The 21,220-nt window shown below is 34.3% G+C and overlaps 1 protein-coding gene across 1 annotated transcript in view; it reads left to right on the plus strand.

Moving 5' to 3' along the window:
* Window positions 1-21,220, plus strand: part of LOC125053839 (fibroblast growth factor receptor 3-like) — an 86,211-nt gene that overhangs the window by 10,882 nt on the left and 54,109 nt on the right. The window contains exons 2-8 of the mRNA XM_047655429.1: window positions 6,459-6,594; window positions 7,393-7,487; window positions 8,062-8,206; window positions 11,058-11,235; window positions 11,947-12,203; window positions 12,859-12,902; window positions 12,978-13,138. Coding sequence (XP_047511385.1) covers window positions 6,459-6,594; window positions 7,393-7,487; window positions 8,062-8,206; window positions 11,058-11,235; window positions 11,947-12,203; window positions 12,859-12,902; window positions 12,978-13,138 — 1,016 coding nt within the window. The remainder of the gene's footprint in view (window positions 1-6,458; window positions 6,595-7,392; window positions 7,488-8,061; window positions 8,207-11,057; window positions 11,236-11,946; window positions 12,204-12,858; window positions 12,903-12,977; window positions 13,139-21,220) is intronic.

The raw sequence follows: 21,220 nt of genomic DNA on the forward strand, positions 1-21,220 counted from the left end.
CAGCGAAGTACACTGCCACAGAGAATTCTTAATTTTAAAGAATAACTGTAAATATTTAGGTTATATTATTATAAAATAAACTTATCGTTACTCGTTTGTACTGGTAGTAAATGTAAAATTAGAATCAATTCTGTTGAAAATCAATATATATATTATATAAACAAAGTAACTAAGCTAAATAATTCAGTATTAATCACCTAACTTAAACTCAAAATAACTTTATTCATATAGGTAACACAATGTACAGTTATGAACGTCAAAAAATAAATATATATATTAAATGCTTTCAATTTTACATTTACTGCCAGCCCTGCGATTCTGTAAATCACGTTTCGAACTCACACAGCGGTTTTTACATCGGCGGTCGCTCTCAAATCAGTCGTGAAGCAGTCATTTTATGATTTGGCATTCTGAAAAGGTGGGAGCTTGTAGTTTATTGTTTATCCCTCTCAATCCTCTCAAGCCTCTCAATCCTCAAGTGAGTTCAATTCGCGGCTCTGCCTTGCGATTCTGTAACTAACTCGATGCGAAAACCGCTGTGAGAGTTCGAAAAGTAAGTTACAGAATCGCAAGGCTGCACTCGCGGTTCTACTTTTCTTTCTAGGTATATTCCGAACTAACATTCGCTCGTTCTGTGTAGAACGGCTGATTATTTATTTATTTAGAAACAGATTTATAGCTAATTTTGAATGACAAACATTCGCGATAATAAATTCCTAAAAGAGATAAGTAAATAATTTATTATTCTAATAACATGTTAACTATCTATCAAACATATTATGTATATATTATTTAAGTAGTGAACGTATATTATTGTCGATGATACCGTTAATATTTTATATTATCCGATCACTGTTTACATGTTTTAATTGCTTTCTTGCATTAGCTTTGGCCAAGTAATTTATTTATAAATTTACAGTTTTAGAAAAACAAATAACGTAATACATAAAGATTATAAGGGATGCAAAAGGCGGCCTTATCGCTAACAAGGTATCTCTTCCAGGAAACCCTAGTGAGGAAAAATAACTGAAATAAGAAATATGATGGGGAAAGTGCAAAAAAATAAAATTTTAGAATTACCAACATTTTTCTAAAATAGTACAAAAAATAATAATAAAATAAATTTTTAAACTAAAAAGCTAATCTTACCGGTATAAAACAATAAATATATGTCTAATGTAGTTTTGCACTTCTTGCTCACCTTATCCATTTTTTTTATTTTTCTTACAGTGGTGGCCTGGCAGAAATCGCTCGAAAGCAATAGAGCCGCCAGTTGCAGACCTCTTTATTTAATTTTAGTGTATTTCTATATTAGTGCAACGAAGTGTTAATAAGTAATAAATTTTCTCAGAAAAAAAAAACCTTGTAAAACCTTGGTTTCTTACTGAAACTCTCCGGACACACTCGATCACTATCTTCTTTATTTGTAAATATTAAAAGACTGATCTATCCCTTTTCATCATAGCGTAAACAGAATTTAACAGAAAGAGACTTAAGTCCTTTGCACACTTGTGCAAAATAATATAGTTATTTTAACTGGGGCTATCTTGTATGTAAGTTGTAACTTATTAGCTTAGGCAATTTACTAAAAACTAATTACTTATTATATTCTCTAACTATCCGTACAAATCGATCCCAATATTTAATTAACTATTCAAAAACCTATTTCGGCAATTTACCGAAATTATTTTATCAAGATCTTATCAAGAGCTTTAGATATTAGGCGATAACTCTTAACGTAACCCACACATTCCCTGCTTAACCATAATATGGTTAAGTTTGGATTAACTTTTTTAGAAATTCAGGTAACAAATAAATATGCCTTCCCAAGGCGAATGTCCTTGATTCGATTCCTAGCAAAACATTTGTTCACATTGTGTAAATTACAACTTTCAAGGTAGAGGCTGTGAAGTATGTGCCGCCCTCGCCTCTACAATTGTCATGTCCTAGATTATTTTTACAATTTCGTTGAAATTGCACGAATAACATAATTTTTGGGTATGATTTTTGAGCACATAATTCACAAACCATCCAGTTCGCAGCCTCCAACCAGTAACCCAGACCTATATAGGATCGTAGTTTTAATAATATAATTATATTAATGATTATTTGAGTGAAACATAGCAAGACCGAAGAGCTGGCAGCTACCTCGGACAAAGAATTAGTCTAGCTATTCAAAGGGGGAACGCTGCCAGTATCTTCGGAACCTTGGCTAAAGGGACTGCTTTTAATAATATATTTTATGGTTAGTTATTGTTTTTTGTTACATTAATTTGTGTTATCCAATAAGATTTATCTTTCCTAGTTTATAGTTCCTAGTTTTGAATTAATTACTATAAATATACTAGATTCATTTGATAATGTAATAATATATTTTAATAATATGATGATGTAGTGATAAAATAATATAATAATTGACTATGATGAAATGATTTATAAATGTAAAACTCAACATTTTAAGACAAATTTCAAAACATGCAAAGTTTAGATTGTACCACCATATTATTTTGTACCATATTCTTGCTAATAAATTATTATTATAAATAATACAAATGTTGTTGCTTTTGTTTGGGTCTAAAATTTTAAAACACTTTTAAAGTTAGGTTAGGTTGAGTAACACGAGTATACTGGAAATAAGTAGGAGCTTTTAAACCAATAAAACTGTCAGAATCTCCAAAGTAATCAGAAATATGATGTACAAAGAATTTGTAAATTAAAGCCTTAAGGATAAACCGAACACGGTTCGTAAAACCGTGTAAATATCCTGCGGAAAATGGAACTGAAAAATATCTTCAAAGCTAAGACCCTGAAAATGCGAAGAATAATTGCTTATTTTATTTTATTTTCAACGTTTACAGTATTCCCCGTACTTGACTATCTAAAGTTAGTAATTCTTCTTTGGGGCGAGGGATACTTTTCTTTAATAAAATCCCAGAGGCTCTTTTATCTCTGCCTTTTAATAAATTTAAGAAATGTATTAAAGAAAAGCTGTGTAAAAAGGCTTACTATAAAGTTAACGATTATCTAGTTGATAAAAGGGCCTGGGACTAGTGCTTAACAGGCTACTTCTAATTAATTTGCGATATTTGTTTTAAAATAAGTGTTGTTCGCCATAGTCATTTTGTATGATGCTTTTCAAAAGAGTACCGAGAGTTTTTTACGCTTGCTTTTTCTCTCGGCTTACACCCTCTGTCTTCTTTGACGATGAGTAGGGATGTCTACCGAAAATGTAAATAATAAATCTAAGCTTTATATTCTACTATTGTAATAATTGGATTTACTCGGGTTTTTAATTATATGATAAGTATTATGCCGGCTATGTGTGAAGTTAAATTGAATCCGGGTAATTTTATGTTTAAAAAAATCTTACGCAAATCATGAAGTGATACTATGTAAAGATTCATCGTCAATTTTAATAAATTAAACACTGGATGTTTGTGAGAGTTAAATATAGACTTCACTGCTTAACGCCTACATGCACTCATGAAGAATTATTACTCATCAATAACGCATGTTTGTAATTAACTTATTTATCTGAAGAGCCAGAAGACAATTTGTTATTCCACAGCTAACTTAGTACATATAAACGAAACTAGCTAAAACAATTTATATAAGTTCTATAAATCAGTGGCACTGTGTCATGAATAATAGTCAATCTAATAGGAAAGTTGGTGTTCAGCCTCCTGTGCCTGACACACGCCGTCGACTTTTTGGGTCTAAGGCAAGTCGGTTTCATTACGGTGTTTTCCTTCACCGTTTGAGCGAATGTTAAATGCGCTCATAGAAATAAAGTTCATTGGCATAGCCGGGGATCGAACGTATGACCTCAGGGATAAAAGTCACACACTGAAGCCACTAGGCCAACACTGCTCGCTTAGATCTAAATCTAATATAATAATTATTATTATTTAGCATGTTGGCGAGCACGATACTATCCTTCAACATCAAATTACGGAGGGGAGCAACTAATATTGATTTTTATTCAATTTATCGAGTATTTTTAAGGAACCGATTTTTTTTCAAATAAACGAGTTTCAAATCCCTAAAGTTAGGCTTCATACTTAATGTGTTAAGTAGAGTTTAAATAACTATTGTTTTCACTTAAGTGTTTTAATTTTGTCCACATTCAAAAGAAACATTTAATTGTAATATAAACGAATTTCGTTATAAGAAAGGTTATAGTTAACATAAGCGAACAGCTTTTTAAAAATTATAATACCAAATGTATTATAATTAACAAAGAATTACTATGCACAGCCTAAAATATAATTATTCCAAATATTGGTGTGTCTGTGCGTTTCGTATGTGTTTATGTGTGTGTGCGTGTTTGTGAAAGGGAATGTGTGACTATTTTCTTAATAAATAATAATTTTTCATTTATTAAAAATGTCAAATTGAGAAAAGAAATTGTATTGGGCACAATTTTTTCTTTTGGGGGCGTTACGAGAAATGTTAATTTTATTTGTATTAACGAGAATTAAGTTCGGTGGCGGTGTTTTGTATGTTCAAAAAAATTCTTCGGTTTTAAATATGAGCTTATAACTAACACAATATTAGGGGTGGAGGGGTTGCGACGCCAACAAAAAGAAACTTGGCTTATCTAAGGTTTAATAAGTATATTTTTGCATTTTTTTTTAAATCTAAATAACACATGTTATTGGACATTATCGGAAACCAGAATGTTAAAATACAATTTATAAGTGTGGTAAAAACTAAAGGGCTCATTTTAGCTTCAAGTGTGCGAAGATTGTTCACATTTTGTTTACGCCTCTAACTATCTACTAAAACATATTCATATATTTTAACTTAACTAATGTTAGGTTAGGTTAGCTGATGGCGACGTGTATCTCGTTCGTATATATACTTAATATTAAATTTCTCATGTAAATAAAAAAATATTTTTTGTAATGAGAAATAAAGTTCTTTAAACATTAAACATTAGGTTACATAACTCGAGTATCAGAGATAATAAGAGCAAAACATTCTTGCAGATTAATTATTATGATAAAGCGTAAATACAACACGCGGTTGGAGGCCAATATCGAGTTCATTAACAAATGGAATGTATTTTCGTGCTTCCGTAAAGATCCCCATACACCCACGTTGGCCAAATTTTCATTCAAATTCTTTCGTGACTCTTTATCGTTTCGTATTTAATATCACGTGTTCGTATGGCGGGAGTTTTGTTGTCCTCTGCAGAGTAGATTATCTAGTCCAGCCATAAGTTATATTACAGATAAAATGCATTTAAAAAAAAATTAAATACTGTAATATTATTAGAATTATATACCTACACATTTATTAAAGTCTCAGCAAAAATTAAAAAAAATTCTATTCGAAATGGCCAGCTTTGGCTGTTATATAGGGTTTTAATCAGTTTGGAAACGAATCTATGAATTTACGCACTGTTTCCACGGGAAAATTCGCCACTTCTTGCTGCAAGTTTGAAGTCTAAAGGATTGAGGTCTGGGCTAGATGACGGCCAGTCTTCAACTCGTATAAAGTCCGGAACGTTGGTTTCAAGTTAGGCTTGGGTAGTACGTGCCTTGTGACCACGTGATGCAGCAATTCAAAAAAAAAAAACTTTTCTTCAATTGATTTCTAAAACCTTGCACGCCACTGGTACGATTACCCATTATATGAAAAACGTTGTGTTACCGACAATTTTTGAGTATTTGTAGAATCGTTATACCATTACCAACATTATCCAAAGTTTAATTTACTGAATTTCACAATATCATTTTACACCCATCTAAAAAGCCACATTATTTTAGCCTTATTGACCTTTGTCTGGCTTTATGACCTTTTTCTGAAAGACGTTGTTAAATTAATTGGAAAATGATTCGCTGTCATGTCCACACATATGACAGTGGAAAATGCCTGGGGGAAAAGTTGTTAGCTCGTGTATAATAAAATCGATTTGAGACAAGCTAATTTTAGTTATAAAAAATCTTATCTATATATTTGAAGTTACGTTTGCCTATATCAATAAATTTATAAGATACCATACAATCGTCCATACAACCGTTTGAGGTCTGGGCCTCAGATTTCTTTATCTGTTTCATGATCATTTATTTCTCTTAATAGAGAAGTAGGTGATCAGCCTCCTGTAACTGATACACACTGTCGACTTTTTGGGTTTAAGGCAATCAGGTTTCCTCACGATGTTTTCCGTCACCGTTTGAGCGAAAGTTAAAATGCGCACAAAAACAGATGTGTACAGCTGGGGATCGAACCTACGACCTCAGGGATGAGATTCGCCCGCTGAATCCACTAGGCATACACTGCTATAAATTTACGAAATAACTAGTTTAAATTTAAATCTCATTTTTTTTTAAAGAAAATTCACTCTCACCTGATGTTCTGTCAGCTCGCGAGTGCGTTGCCGGACTTTTATGATTGGGTACAGACGGTGGTGCAAGATAATGTTTTGAATAAGTCCTGTTTTACTATTGCAGGAATTGAATACAACACCACCAGATATGTATCCTGTCAGTCATGCCGCATTGCCCCGAGGACTGGCCGTTTATCCCCTGCCGTTGGAGAACTCCGACCATGAGGTCATGTTAAATGTTACCTGGGACCCGCCTATGGGTAATTGTTTGTACTTAGTGAGTAATTATAGCGTTAACTGCAAAAGCAGATAATGTTCTGCCTGGCATGTCGATTTTATTAGATACAAATAGGCTCTAACATCAGAAGATGACACTCATAGAGCTTTTTCCGAGTGACGCCATTCAAAGGAGTTCCGGCTTACAGGAAATAAAAATAATAATACCTAATTAAAATTTTATAAATAGAAAATTGAAACAAATTTTAAAAGTTTTGTCCCTGTGGCAGTGTATTTTTAACGCTGGAAGCATTTCCTTGCTGTATTGCGGTACTTATTCGTTGAGCGAGGTAAGCATACAGATACCGGCAAACATCTTGAACAAATGTCCTTGTCTGCGCAGAAGCGATTTTTAGGTATCACTGGGAGGGGGGGCGGCGGGAGAGTGACGTGTCGACCGCGTGATTGGTAAATCAGTTGACGTTTGTGACCCAGATGCGCAAACTTCCCCCACTTCCTTGTTTAATGCTCAAGAAGTTTGCCGGTATCTGTAATAAATTACTAACTAAAAAAAATTTACAATAATCTGATGAATCCATTAATAGAATGCTTATATTATGTTTGTGTAAACAAACAACTAACTAAAAAAATAAATAATTTATACAATAATTCTTAAAAAAAAAAATCTGATGAATTATTATCCATTAGTATAAAAGCTTATGTGTTTGTGTACACAAAACTATTGAATCGATATTCGGAATGCTAAAGATACATACATTTAGTTCTAGTTAAGAAAAAAGTTATTTTACAATGTCCAGAAATCTAAAATTCCCTTATTTCAGGTCCCCGAGTGAGCAGTTATTCGTTGGAAGTCGACAGTATCAGAAACACAGTAGATTGTCGATCAACACTTTGCTACGAGTACAATATTCCCGGGGTAAGATACCAGTACTAGACAAGTCTATGCATTTCTATATTAGATTTTCAAGGTGTCAAGAGATTACGGAAGACACTTATTACAAATTCGACTCAGGGTATTCAAGTCAATAGTCTAAATCATTTATTCATATAGGTAACAACACAATGTACACTTATGGACGTCAAAAAAAATATCTATGAAATGCTTCTAATTTTGCATACACTACCAGGTCGCAAGTCAAGGGCGTAGAACGGAAGAGAAGAACTGGCAATGAACACTCCGCCACTCTTTTGAATCATCAAGTTTTGAGTCATACAAATCGTTTGAACTGGAGCAAATCAATCCCAAGGATTGGGATCATTTAAATATTCGTCAAATTTATAAAAAGCTTTATTGATTAATTTACGTTTAAGGAGAGCTTTGAATTGTTTCAGTGATCATTCTCTAATTTCGCTTGGGAGTTTGTTGTAAAAACGAATACAATGTCTATTCTTATATATATAAGTTTACTGCCATGTTTAAAAAAAGCGAGAAATAATTAAGAGAGTTTAATTTTTATTCGATTTTTCTTACAATTATCACTCTCACTCAGGATGCCTTATGGGCCTTGGTCCCATCAGAGCCAAGTCCCATAGCAGGTGGCTGCGCAGTCCGTCCTGGCTGTTCATACCGTGTGAAGCTCATCGCGCATCCATGGGACGGCCACACATCTGCCAATGTTAACGTGCAGTTAGATGGTATGTACTGTTTAAATTTAGTGATAGTAGTGTTAGTAGGTAAGCGTCCGATTCGTGCGTTCTAACTCCGGCTGTGCTACTCAATCAACAGGTGAAGGTATCGTTAGGAAACTGGCATGCCATAGACCCGAAAGAATTTTTTTTTATTTTTTTTTATTGGACAATTCACACCAATTGACCTAGTTCCATGTTAAGCTGGTGAAGCTTGTGTAATGGGTACTAGGCAACGGATATACATACATATTATAGATAGATAAATATTTAAATACATATTTTAAACACCCAAGACCAAATGCCCATCACATCGATGTTCGTCTCAGCCGGGGATCGAACCCGGGACCCATGGATTCGCAGTCAGAGGTAACTAACCACTAGACCAATGAGCCGTTAATCAAAGAAGAAAGAAATATAAAATATATATAAAAAGTTTCAGGCATAGAAGAATCTTCGACTTGCTTAAATAGAAAGAAAATACTCAAGGAATTGATAATAATAATAAAAATAGAAACTTTATTCATGACAATAGGGTTGTGACAAAATTCATATATCGCTAGTAGTAAGGAAATCGGGTTGGGAAGTCCTTGTCATATATACCAAATTCAGGAGGTACTAGAGAAGGGACAAGTTAACTACCAATAACCAACGAGCATAGAGGATATGTCATAAAAGTGGTAACGAGAGTGGTATGTCAAGACCGTGGCAAGTGGAGATCCGTGGTGTCTAGCTACCCCTTCAGGAAAAAGGCGTGATATTATATTTATTTATTTATTCAGAAGATTTTCAGTACAATACAGAAATAGATGTATATATAACATTGTGGGCCAATAAAAAATCTTCACATATAGATTGTTTTTATAAAATAAGAATCAGAATTTAAATTAGTTGACAATGAAAGGTTATAAATGCACAATATTCATCATGATCGAAATAATTTTGTGTCAAAGCTTTCCTTGCTGTCACCACACTCGTGGCGAACATATTAATGTGAATAGTTAATATTAAATCTAAATTAAATCTTATATTAAAACAATCTATCAAATGACGTCCAAGAACATGAGTCATGGCATCCCGATTGCAAACATGGCAAACAGATTTTTTGGTTTAAATAATTACAAGTATTATTTTAAAACACCTCTTTCATTTCTAAAACAGACGTGTTTTGCGCATCCGCGAATAAAATTTATTGCTCTCTCGTGATGCGTCTAAGGAATGCATATAAACTCTAAGATCTATAGATAAACATACATTTAGATGAAAGATACATTGCTTTTATTTGAAATGGCAAAAAATTATAGATATACAACCTTTGATGTCTAATGTAGTATAGTAGGTTCAGTGACCGTACCACGTAACTCCGTGTCCAATGATGAAACCAATAATACACTTAATAATTGGCAGATAATAGTAAATGTGTCATGCAAAGATTTCGACCCCAAACTCCAGGCCCAATACAATAATTTTACTGTTTTTACGGCTCGATGCGAGCTGTATCTCTGGTAAGGGAAGGGAAGTTTGGGGACGACCTAATAGCAAGCTAGCGGTAATAGAGAAGGTTGGTGTTTGTGATAGTGCAGTGATGTGTGCGGGGGTAAATTTGATAAGTTTAAGATGAAATATACTTTAAAGCTACTAATATAATATGAGAGCCAGAAATTAGAAATTCTGTGCCACTGGTTGTTTGAATATCATCAATGAAACTTTTTTTGGGTCTCTACCAAGATAAACACATTTGTTTTAGAGGTATTTTTCTACCATAAAACCGCAACTACTATTTTATGGCCGCCTTTACGGTAGCTACAATAAACATCTTTGTACAGTTTTTACGCAAAATTATTGAAAATTTTACACCGAGCTAAGTTCTACTAACGATTTAATATTGAGTTTTCGTACGGACATGATTTGCGGCAATGGAAAGAACTACATCGCAATTGGATGACGTTGGTTGACGTCAAGGCTATGGGTTAGGGAGTGCCAGACAATTAAAGCTAATTGGTTAATCGATAAAATTGTATTTTACTTAAACTTCATTACTTACTTTGCTAACTTTTACTAAGTATTATTACAATCCTTTTCTTTCTTTTAATGTGACTGGGGCGCAAACTAGCTGCTGTGGTCTCACAGAATGACCAGCGCTGTGGAACAGTCTGCTCCTCAGCATATTGCTGAGTCAGGGCCAATTATAACCACAGCACACACGCATTACACACTTGAAACAAACCGAATGGGAAAAGGGATTTTTTTATATCTCATTATGTTTGTTATTTTATTTTTTCTTTGATTATTATTATTTTGTGTGTTTATGTGTGTGTTTTTTTGTTAGTAATAAAATATGTTGTCTATGTCTATTTATTATCATACAAATTAGTGTATATTACGCACCTAGAAAGATATTTGACATTTCCCTGGACAACAATCTCTCTTTTTCTGGGAAACTTCATTCTAACGTTTTTATACTACTTTAGATGCTTTAATGGTGTCCAAAATTTAAAAAAAAATAGTGGCGCTACAATCTTTTTAGGTCTGGGCCTCAGATTTCTGTATCTGTTTCATGATCATTTGTTAATCTAATTCTCAAGTAAGTGATCAGCCTCCTGTGCCTGACGCACGCCGTCGACTTTTTGGGTCTAAGGCAAGCCGGTTTCCTCACGATGTTTTCCTTAGCCGTTCGAGTGTTAATGTTAAATGCGCACATAGAAAGTCCACTGGTGCACAGCCGGGGATCGAACCTACGACCTCAGGAGTGAGAGTCGCACGCTGAAGCCACTTGGCCAACACTGCTCAAAATTAAATTATTTAATATTTTTTTTATAAAGTACAAAAAACTGACTATACAACTCACATATGTCCACAGAATGTATACTGGGTGTATGCTCATGCGCACACGCACCACGGCTTCCAAGACCTGAAGTTGATGCAGAGCTTTTCTCTAAAATGGGAGACCTGTTTGTCAATGTGTCTTGGTCTCTACCAGCTCCACAAGAACCTTTACGCCTTCCACCTAAATTGAGAAAGGAGTTTTATTATGTGAGGTTAGCAATATTCGATTCTATAGTATATGCGACACGGAGAGAACTATATAGTGTACATATAACTATCGAATAATGATAGATATTTATATGATTTTTTTCTGTATCACATAGCCTATATAAATCTAATTTTATAATATAATATAACATAAGCAAGAACCAAAAAAAATTGTGATTCGTACTTATTGTACTAAAGTTAATTTTTACAGTTATTTTTTTATATAGAATCACGATATTTTTTGTTATTATTATTTATTATACACTTACCAAAATTATGAATTTAAACCTGTAATAAAAGAAATTAAATAACTCTCTCCATAGTAGCTTATCATTAAAAAAAATCAAACACCACTTCACGCAAAACTCGTCGAGTTTGCTTATCTTGCCGAAGCCAGCAAATTATTTGAAGAAATCTATTAAGTATGTGGTGTGCAATTATTTAATCAATTACCGTCTAAAATTTGTAATATTAGCGCGTTTAGCCAATTATTAAGGATATTAAAGATTCTTATCAGAATGAGCCTAGTAGACTAAAATTAGGACGGCTGATGGCGACGTGTATCTCGTTCGTAAATACATATTAAGTTTCTCATGTAAATAAAAATACATTAAACATTACACACAGATATCTTCATATTTAATTACCAATGTGATATTTATAAACAAAACTATCCTAAACCAAGACGCGCTAATAAATACGAAACATTTTATCAGCTTAGGTAAGCAGATGATTTCCGACGCCCATCCATCGCCGTGGTTCTCAAACACAGTAACAAGAAGTAAAGAGGCATCGGGCTTTGTAGCCGTTCCTGAAGGACCCTTGTGGATGGTCCTGCCCATAAACGAGCGGAACGTCGGGCGTAGCGATAAGCAAACGCGGAAATTGGTTCTGGACGTAAAAATGATTGCACGAGTGAGCCTTGTGGATGAACGAGGGTGTGTAGGACCAGCAGGGAATGATACAGCGTATGGTAAGTATATCTCAATTGATAGGTTATCGATATACATATATAATGAAATCGAATCGACGACGACCAGTTACTTTCCGAGCGGCTTGATCCCTTGGCGTTGCGTAGGGACGTGGGGTCTCTCTGCATCTTCTACCGCATTTACCATGGAGAGTGTTCAGAGAAGTTGTTCGGATACATGCAGCTGAGTTTCATCATCAGACGTCTAGGCAGAATACAAAGTACCATACGTATAATTTCGACCTCCGTCGTTATACAACTGAGTGCTTTTTAAGGCAGTTTTTGCCGCGCACCACCACTATGTGGAACTAGCTGCCCACTGAAGTACTTCCGAACCAAATCGACTTAGGGAACTTCAAGAAAAGAGCCTACCAATAATTAAAAGGCCGGCAATGTGAGCCCTCTGGCATTGAGAGTGTCCATGGGCGGCGGTATCACTTAACATCAGGTGAGCCTCCTGCCTGGTTTATAAAAAAATCGTTTCCAGTTCTAAACTAATTTAAATAGATAATTTATTTTGCATACTAAACGCAGACTCAAAAATCAATTCTGTTTTTCTACTCCCTCTCTCATTTCTTCAAGAAAAGACCAGCTGAATTTTCGATATCATAATCTACAACGAAGGAAAACCTAATTGTTTCTATTTTGTTCTTTCTAGATCCATTGCAAGCTATAGGAAAGCGTGCTTCAATTACTACATATGTGAGTAGGTATAAAGTATATCTTTAATCATTGTTTTCTCTAATTTCATTTGTTTTCATACATAAACCGTTACAGATACTATGGGCCCTTCTTGGTGGCGTTTGTGTGTTGGCAATGGTGTTATTGCTGGCTTGTACTAAACGTGTTATAAAACGGGTGTTGCGACAATTTCATCCCGCTACCGTGCCCTCTTCGCTTGAGCCGATGAACAGCCTTCCGATATGGTTCCTGCGACAGTAAGTGATAGTGATAAGGCAATAGTGAAAATTAAGCTAAATTTTCACCCTAAATGATATCTATGAAAACCATGTTTTTACAGGAAATTGAAATCCCGTTACGGTGTTACTATTTGAAATGATTTACGAACTTCTTAATATGGCGGCAATTCTTTATAACATGATATTGCTATTAATTTCCTCCAGGCGCAAAATATTTCGTATCGATTAAGTCTCAAATTATTTGCCGATCGACAAATAATCATGGTTCAATACCATACGTCCAATCAGAGTGTATTTCAACCTATATGCCCTTTACGAACTTTGTGAAGGATTTTTTCTTTCTGGGAGCCTTGTACTTTTAAAAGTTTTATTAGGTATTGGTGTTTTAAAAGAATCACTGTTCGCTTGCAAGCTTTCTACAGCGTTTATTCCACGTTAGAAACGGAATAAAAAACAACTGACGTTTTCATTATATCTTTATGTTAAATTCGAATAAAAAACAATTGAATGTTACTTAGATAGATGTATTTTTTCAAATTTAGGTTAATAAAGTATCTCTATGGAATCTCATACTACGCAGAGCGCATAAATTATTTTTTTAAATTCCAGTATACTTAAATGGAAATGTTATAAAACAACAATAACAAATGGTATTTTTAAGTTAATTCTTTTATTTTAACAACGGCCAGTTTATTACACAACGTTCCGCAATCTCGTCCTAGAAAATGGCTTTTGTTTCAAAACTTGTATAAATGATTTGAAATGTATAAAAAGCCCATTACACATGCAGATAAGAACTTTAGACATAAAACTATCGTAACGTAACGATACACCAATTCTATTGTGTGAATACAAATTCACTAACAAAGCGTTGTGTTGTTAAAAACCTTTGAAAAAAGTAGTTTTGTGAAAAGTCTTCCATTTAAAGATCTATCTGTCTAAAAGAAGAAATAAAACTAGAAAATTCGGGGAAATTGTCAAGGCACTTGAATCGATGTAGGTATTTTTAATAGTCAAACGATATTTGGCCAATTTGGAACGTTTTTTTTTATACATTGAACTCCTGATAACCCGACAATCTGGAGGGCAGTGTCGGACTATCGAATTCATCGGATTATAGATATATCCTGCCTAATTTTATATATATATATATAAGCCTTTTATTTTATTTTGTACCACTATCATGGCAAATATATCATCAAATATATCTATCATCCCTCTATCAGGAAGCTCAGATACTTACTGTACGTCAACTGTTCATCCTAAACACAGCCCTCAAACAGCATCACGAACATAAACCTAGTCCTTCTTCCTCTCGATCTGCTCGCCGCCCACCCCCTGTTCACCTTCCTTCTCTCTACACTGCCTTTTCCCACCGCTTCTACTGTTACCTCGGCCCTTTTATTTACAACAAACTAAATCGCAAGCTGAATATTCACTTACTCTTATCCTTCAGTTGTAAAAAGAAGGTCACTGCCTACATACAAGGTCTCAACTATGATGAGACTGAAAACTTAATCCAACCAATGGTCTAACTTACAATTTATAGCTTATTTTTGATTTACTATTTATTTTTATACTTATTTATGTACTGTTATCTATTTATCTAAGTACTAATATATATATATTTATCTAAGTACTAATATATATATATATATATAATAATATATATAATAATTAGCACGGATGTTATATCGGCGCGATTGCACACCTACATATTTTAATTAGGTACCTCTTTTCTCCATGTTACATCTGTAAAATGTCCTTATTAATAATTTACTCTTGTTACTGGTTACTTTTTACACCATGTGGGGAGAGGCTGGTGGTCTGAGATACAAGCCCTGCTTAGTTCAGTCACCAGTCTCTCACAATCTTATAATGTTTCCTTGCGACAATATATCTGTTTCTTAATATTTAGTTAATATCAATGTAAGATTGTGGAGAAAAATAAAGATTTTTTATTTTATTTTTTATTTTATTTTAAAGGATTTATTATTATTATTATTATTATTAAGCCCCCTATAGTCTGGATATTTTTATAAATACCTTGTAATCCGACAAATCCAATGATAAGATTCTATATGTTATATTTAAGTACTCTGAAGTACAAATCACACTTCATTATATATGTCAAATTTAGTAAATTAAAAACAACACAATAGAGAGCTTACGTTTTATTATAAAATTAACGTCATTAATGCTATAGAACTTACAAAAAATATGCAATAACTTTACGTTAGGAAATAATTGGTACTAGACTGTGTCGGATTACAGGGGATGCCGGATTATCGGGGGTCCACTGTAGTCAAATTTGATGTTATGTTATGGACACTCAAATTGCCAGAAGGCTCGCAAGTACGTTGCTGCCCTTAAAATAATTAGTACGCTCTTATCTAGTAGGATCCAAGGTTGAATGGTACATCAGCAGCTGGTGACACATAGTGGTGGTGCGCGGCAAAAAGTGCCTTAGAAAACGCTCAGTTGTGGAATGATGGACGTCGATATACGGATGGGATTTCTTTGGCATCGGCGACCGATGATGAAACTATTATATTTTTGTAAATTCGAGTTTATATTCTACTAGTAGATTCGGCCAAGCGTTGCTGTGGCTTAGATTTTTGTTATATTACATAGTAGTAAACTATTCAAGAGTAAAGGCAGGAGAACATCAATCCACCATGCTTTTTTGGTGGTTATGCCATAAAATTGTAGCTTATGTGAAACGTTAGTAATTATTTTGATAAGGATCAATACCTAGGTACGAATAAAGAGCATTTTCTAGCGGTGGTATTTTAATAAAAAAAAATTAATAAAAGGACGCTTATTGTGACGTAACTATAAAAGATAGAGACATGCTGTCGCTGCTTTCGAGGCGCACACGATAGAAGGAAGTTTTTTGTTTATTTTTTGACACCTTCATTTTTTCATTCACCTTCAAGCATCCCTATTTTTTTTTAATAAAACATAGCCTTTGTCACTCGGGAATATTGTAGCTTGCCAACGGTGAAAGAATTTTTGAAATCGGTCCAGTATTTTCGGAGCCTATTAATTTCAAGCAAACAAAAAATCAAACCTTTCCTCTTTATAATATTAGTATAGATAGTAGTTTTCACCAGAATAAATTACCACTAAAATAAACGCACGACTTTATACTATTTTAATCGGATAAAGCTGTTTTTTAAATTAGTATTAATGTGTTAAATACTCACCAATGACAATACTTTCAACACCTCGACGTGTATTTGACCCTCAGGGGGCAGGCACAATTAGCATATTTCAACAATCGCGGCAAAAAATCTTTTTCATTTTTAGTTATGTGTGTACAGATAACGATTGGAGGTAAATTAGACAATGTCAAAAGCAATTGTTCTTCAATTGAGTCGTAATGGAGCACAAAATGACTCGTATTTTGGGTAATGCAAGTTAATTTTTAACTGTCTAGTTACCATGTCCTAGCTTAGATACTAGGAGGTTTGAAGTTTAAATCGTGATAACGAAAATATTAACTTGTTAATGTTATGTTAACTGTTTGGTTTTTGCTGGTGAAATTAATTGGTACACTACAAAGAATGAGTTGTATATCCACAATGTTGGGCATTGTGGGGTTCCCATGGGGCTTGAAAAGGATCTAGATTTATGACTAAGTTTTTTTTATATACAGTATTGATAAATCTTTATTTTCAATTTTTTTGCTTTATATTTGGAGAATTTTATCTTAAATGCGTATTACTTACTCCGCTGGTTTTGGCTCCGTGTCTTGCCTCCGAAATAAGAATCTTCCAGCCCTTCCTGTGCAATCACCTGCCAATTGGAATGCTACTGCAGCAGGAACTCCTCCACTCTGTCGATTCAACAGTACCTAGGCCTACTGGTCTCTGAATACTGAATGACTATTAGTTTAGGGAATGTTCTTTAGTACTTCTCTGACGAGACCGCTAGATTGTTGGCTTTTGTCATTTTGATTATATTTTCGATAGCCCGCCATACACATATCAATTAAATTCACTTATCACATATATATTAAGAACTTTTTCAAAATAATTAATAAAACCTTTGATTGTCGATTGTTTTAATCCTTTGCTGCCAACTGCTCGATCGAATTTGTATCGCGTGGTCACGTGACCAAGCGTGAAGCATCTCATATCGACGTGTCACGTGACAAAGCCATTCGTATTTTTAAAGCAAATACGCAATATTTGAAAGTAAGCGTTATAATATTCCGTAAAATGGCATTCGAATGCAGAAAAGTGAATGCGTCATCTCGGCCAAGCAATTGCATTGTGCAAGTTTAATGTATTAGATAACAATGATGTGCTAAAATTGCCAAAATGTAAGCGTGTGAACGAGATCAAATCTTGACGTCATGGTTTCACGATTTTACGAGTACAAAGTGCTCTTTGACGTACATTTAATTATGATTATGTAAAAAATAAATAATACAGTGGGTTACAATCTTTTTAGATCTGGGCCTCAGATTTCTGTATCTTTATCATGATGTGTCAAGGTGATGTGTGAATCTTATAGGCAAATGATCATCCTCCTGTGCAAGACACACGCCGTCGACATTTTGGGTCTAAGGCAAGCCGGTTTCCTCACGGTGCACATTTCCGACGACTTAGGGATGAGAGTCACACGCTGAAGCCTAGTCCAACACTGCTGCATGATAATGTAAATTCTAATGAATATTTCTTTATAGAAATACTAGCTGCACCCGCGAACTTCGTTTCTCCTGTGATTTTACCTAGCCTACCTTTTTAGTACCTACCAACATGGAACATTTTGCTATGCTACCCCAGAGACTGTTAGATTTGCTTTGATTAAATTTTTTTAAGTTTTTTCTGTGATTTTTCTATATAAACCTCTGTTTTCAAGTCAAAAAATTTACTCTCATCATTTTTACCTAACGCGCCAAAAGAAGTATAAATATATAAGTTACAATATTTAAAAAGCATTTTACAATTTGTTATTTGATTTACATAATGACATTGTAACAATTTTTGCCAGTCACAAGTGAAATTTCTCTTTTTAGCTAGTTCCGGCCTTACAAATAGATGTAATCGGGAGGTTTAAAAAATATGCCCATTCATACATGGGAATTCAGATTACATGTTAATGAGATTGCATTGCATATAACTGTGCGCAGACGCACATTAATTACTGTCATCGCTCATAAAGATCGTTAAAATAGATATTATTGAAATTACGTTACAAATAATACAGGTAAGTCTAAAAGGTCGTTGGTTTTTCTATACAGCCACATTCTAGCCTACAGCCAAATGAAATATTATTTTTATAAGTGTCAGACATCCTGTTAGAACTGGATCTTTCTGTCTACGTTCGCAATTAACGCTCATTCAGTGAAGAAGATATCGTGAGGAAACTGTCAAATCCTTACACTTTTTTACACCTTTACAACCTTTTGTCGATTTTTGGGTCAGAAAGTAGCTCATGAATGAGCAGAGCAGTGTTGGCCTAGAGGCTTCAGCGAGCGACTCTCATCCCTGAGGTCGTAGGTTCGAAACCCGGATGGCCAGCAATGGACTTTCTTTATGTGCGCATTTAAAGGTGAAGGAAAACATCGTGAGGAAACAGGCTTGCTTTACACCCAAAAAGTCGATGGCGTGTGTCAGGCACAGGAGGCTGATCACCTTCTTGCCTATTAGATTGACAAATGACCCTGAACAGATACTGAAATCTGAGGCCCAGACGTAAAAAGAGTTATTTTTATTGCTCATGAATGACAAGTAAAATGATTTCCCGAGCTGAGCCGTCAAGACCCAATAGAGAAATTTAGTGAGATTCCTGGAAAAATCCAAAAGAAAAGTCAAAATATAAATGTGATTACAGCAGAAAGTACCCATGCGCCATTTTAGGTAAATGGAATTTCACCAACCATACTGTTATTTGTTTTATTTTTAAATGTAATAGGAGGTAAACGGGTAATAGGCTCTTCTGATGTTAAGTGATACCGCCCATGAACTCTGAAATTGCCAGAAGGCTCGCAAATGCGTTTTCGGCCATTTAAGAAATGGTACGCTCTTTTCTTGACCCTAAGTGGCACAGAAGAGTAAAAATTCTTAAAAAACCGCTCAGTTGTGGAACGATGGACGTGGAGGTGACGGATGGTATTTTGTATTGTGACTTGATGTCTGATGATGAAACTCAGCTGTATTAGTCCGAACAACTCTGAACACTCTCCATGGTAAATGCGGTAGAAGATGTACTCATAAATGTTATATTTATAAGTGTCGATTCAATGCTGATTTTGTTTCTACTATTTAAAGTTCAACCTTATTATAACTATGGAATAAAAATCTAAGTATAAACCCTTCGGACATTCTTTCATACAATCTAAACGAAGCGAGTTACTTAATATCGCCTTCACCTACAAGATTTAGTAATAAATGAATGTTAAAAATATAAAAATGAATACAACAAGCATTTCAAATAATCGCACTCAATTAGACGGTCAAGTGCCAAGGACCTTGGGCATTTAGTTAATAAAATAATCAAGCACTCTTGCGACCTTTTCAAAATTTGCAATATTTCTTTAACTGAGACTTTTCTGATACGAGTTAAAAAAAAATGTAACAGGAGGCTAATCTAAAGTGATACCAACCATAGACACTCACATTTCCAAAAGGCTCGAGTTTTAAGGCCGGGCTGTTAAGAATCGGTTGGCTCTTTTCTTGAAAGACCCTAAGTCGAAATGGTTCGGTGGGCAGATTCATAGTGGTGGTGCCCGCACAAACTGCCTTAAGAAACGCTCAGTTGTGGAACGAGTCGAGGTGATAGTGATACATATAGTCTTAATATATGTTTTCCTGGCCGACCCAGCCACGGTGACTCTGTTGAAACTTATGTACGTAGGTGCTATTGTACAAGTATGTGCGCAGACGCAACTCTTTATTCCATAACTGTCATTCTATGATAGGTCCGGTGTCCGAAAGAAACGATTGTCCGCTCCGTTTCATTATGATTGGTCACCAACATTACTAATCCATAGCAGCATTGACGCGACTTGATGCGTCACGTCATTGCTAAGTTTGACCAATCGTAATCGAACGCAACGCTTACGTCTCTTGTTTTATATTTAACTCAGAGATAGCGCTAACTAGATATATGTATTGTTTACTGTATGTTTTTGGATATCAACAGAATCTTCTAAATTCCGTCTGTAAAAACCAACTTTCGCGAATGCAATAGAATGAACGCTACTTATTCAGAGCTTGATATGTTCAGGGCTGATCAATTAATAAAAGCATTGTTAAGAATCTCTCGGGTACCGCGGGGTAATCCGCATTAGGTGAATGAGTATTTTTAAATAGGTACTACGTAACAACTAAAGTTTGTAGTTAGATTTTCTTCTCTATTTTGGAAGTGTAGTATTTTAATTATTTATTGTAAATTTATAATGACCGTAATTATCATATATTTTAGAATATTTTTTACATTTAACAATCTGTTTTTTTAATTAATTTATTTTCTGAAATAAAACAGACAACATCATTTTAATAATAATAACAAATAGTTTATTTGCAAAGAAAGTAGATAGGTAGATACACTTAGATCGATTAATTATAAAAATCCGCACAATCGGCCATATAAAAATAGGCATGCAAATGTCATATTAATTTTCATAAAGTGATATAAATATAGTGTCAAATAATAAGTTATTTATAATTGGTGTCAAACTTATGGTCGACAATCTAAATACTCGCCCACGCTATAATGGCACCTTGCCATTAAAAATTAAATACCTTGAAACAAAATTTAGTCACACAAAGTCGCGATCTTTAGGTATTAAATCTAATGTGTACATAACGGTGTGATGGGGAATGTGAATAATGCAAATTCGTGAGATTTTCCTCAGATGTCATAATATTTGTCATAATTATTACAATAATCTTGATTTACATAAGTGTGGTTATTGAGAAGTAAGTTGGCCCTATTTCAACCTTTTTTTCCCACGGGAACATCGTAACCATGGTAACCTTTCTATCCACATTTTATATTTAAAATACTGAAATGAACAATTATTTGTTTAATGGTCGCTCAAGAAATTCTCAAACATATCGGGCGGTTGTTCGCTTTAAATAT

This window comes from Pieris napi, chromosome 11 (genome assembly GCF_905475465.1).
Source record: "Pieris napi chromosome 11, ilPieNapi1.2, whole genome shotgun sequence".
Lineage (NCBI taxonomy): Eukaryota > Metazoa > Arthropoda > Insecta > Lepidoptera > Pieridae > Pieris > Pieris napi.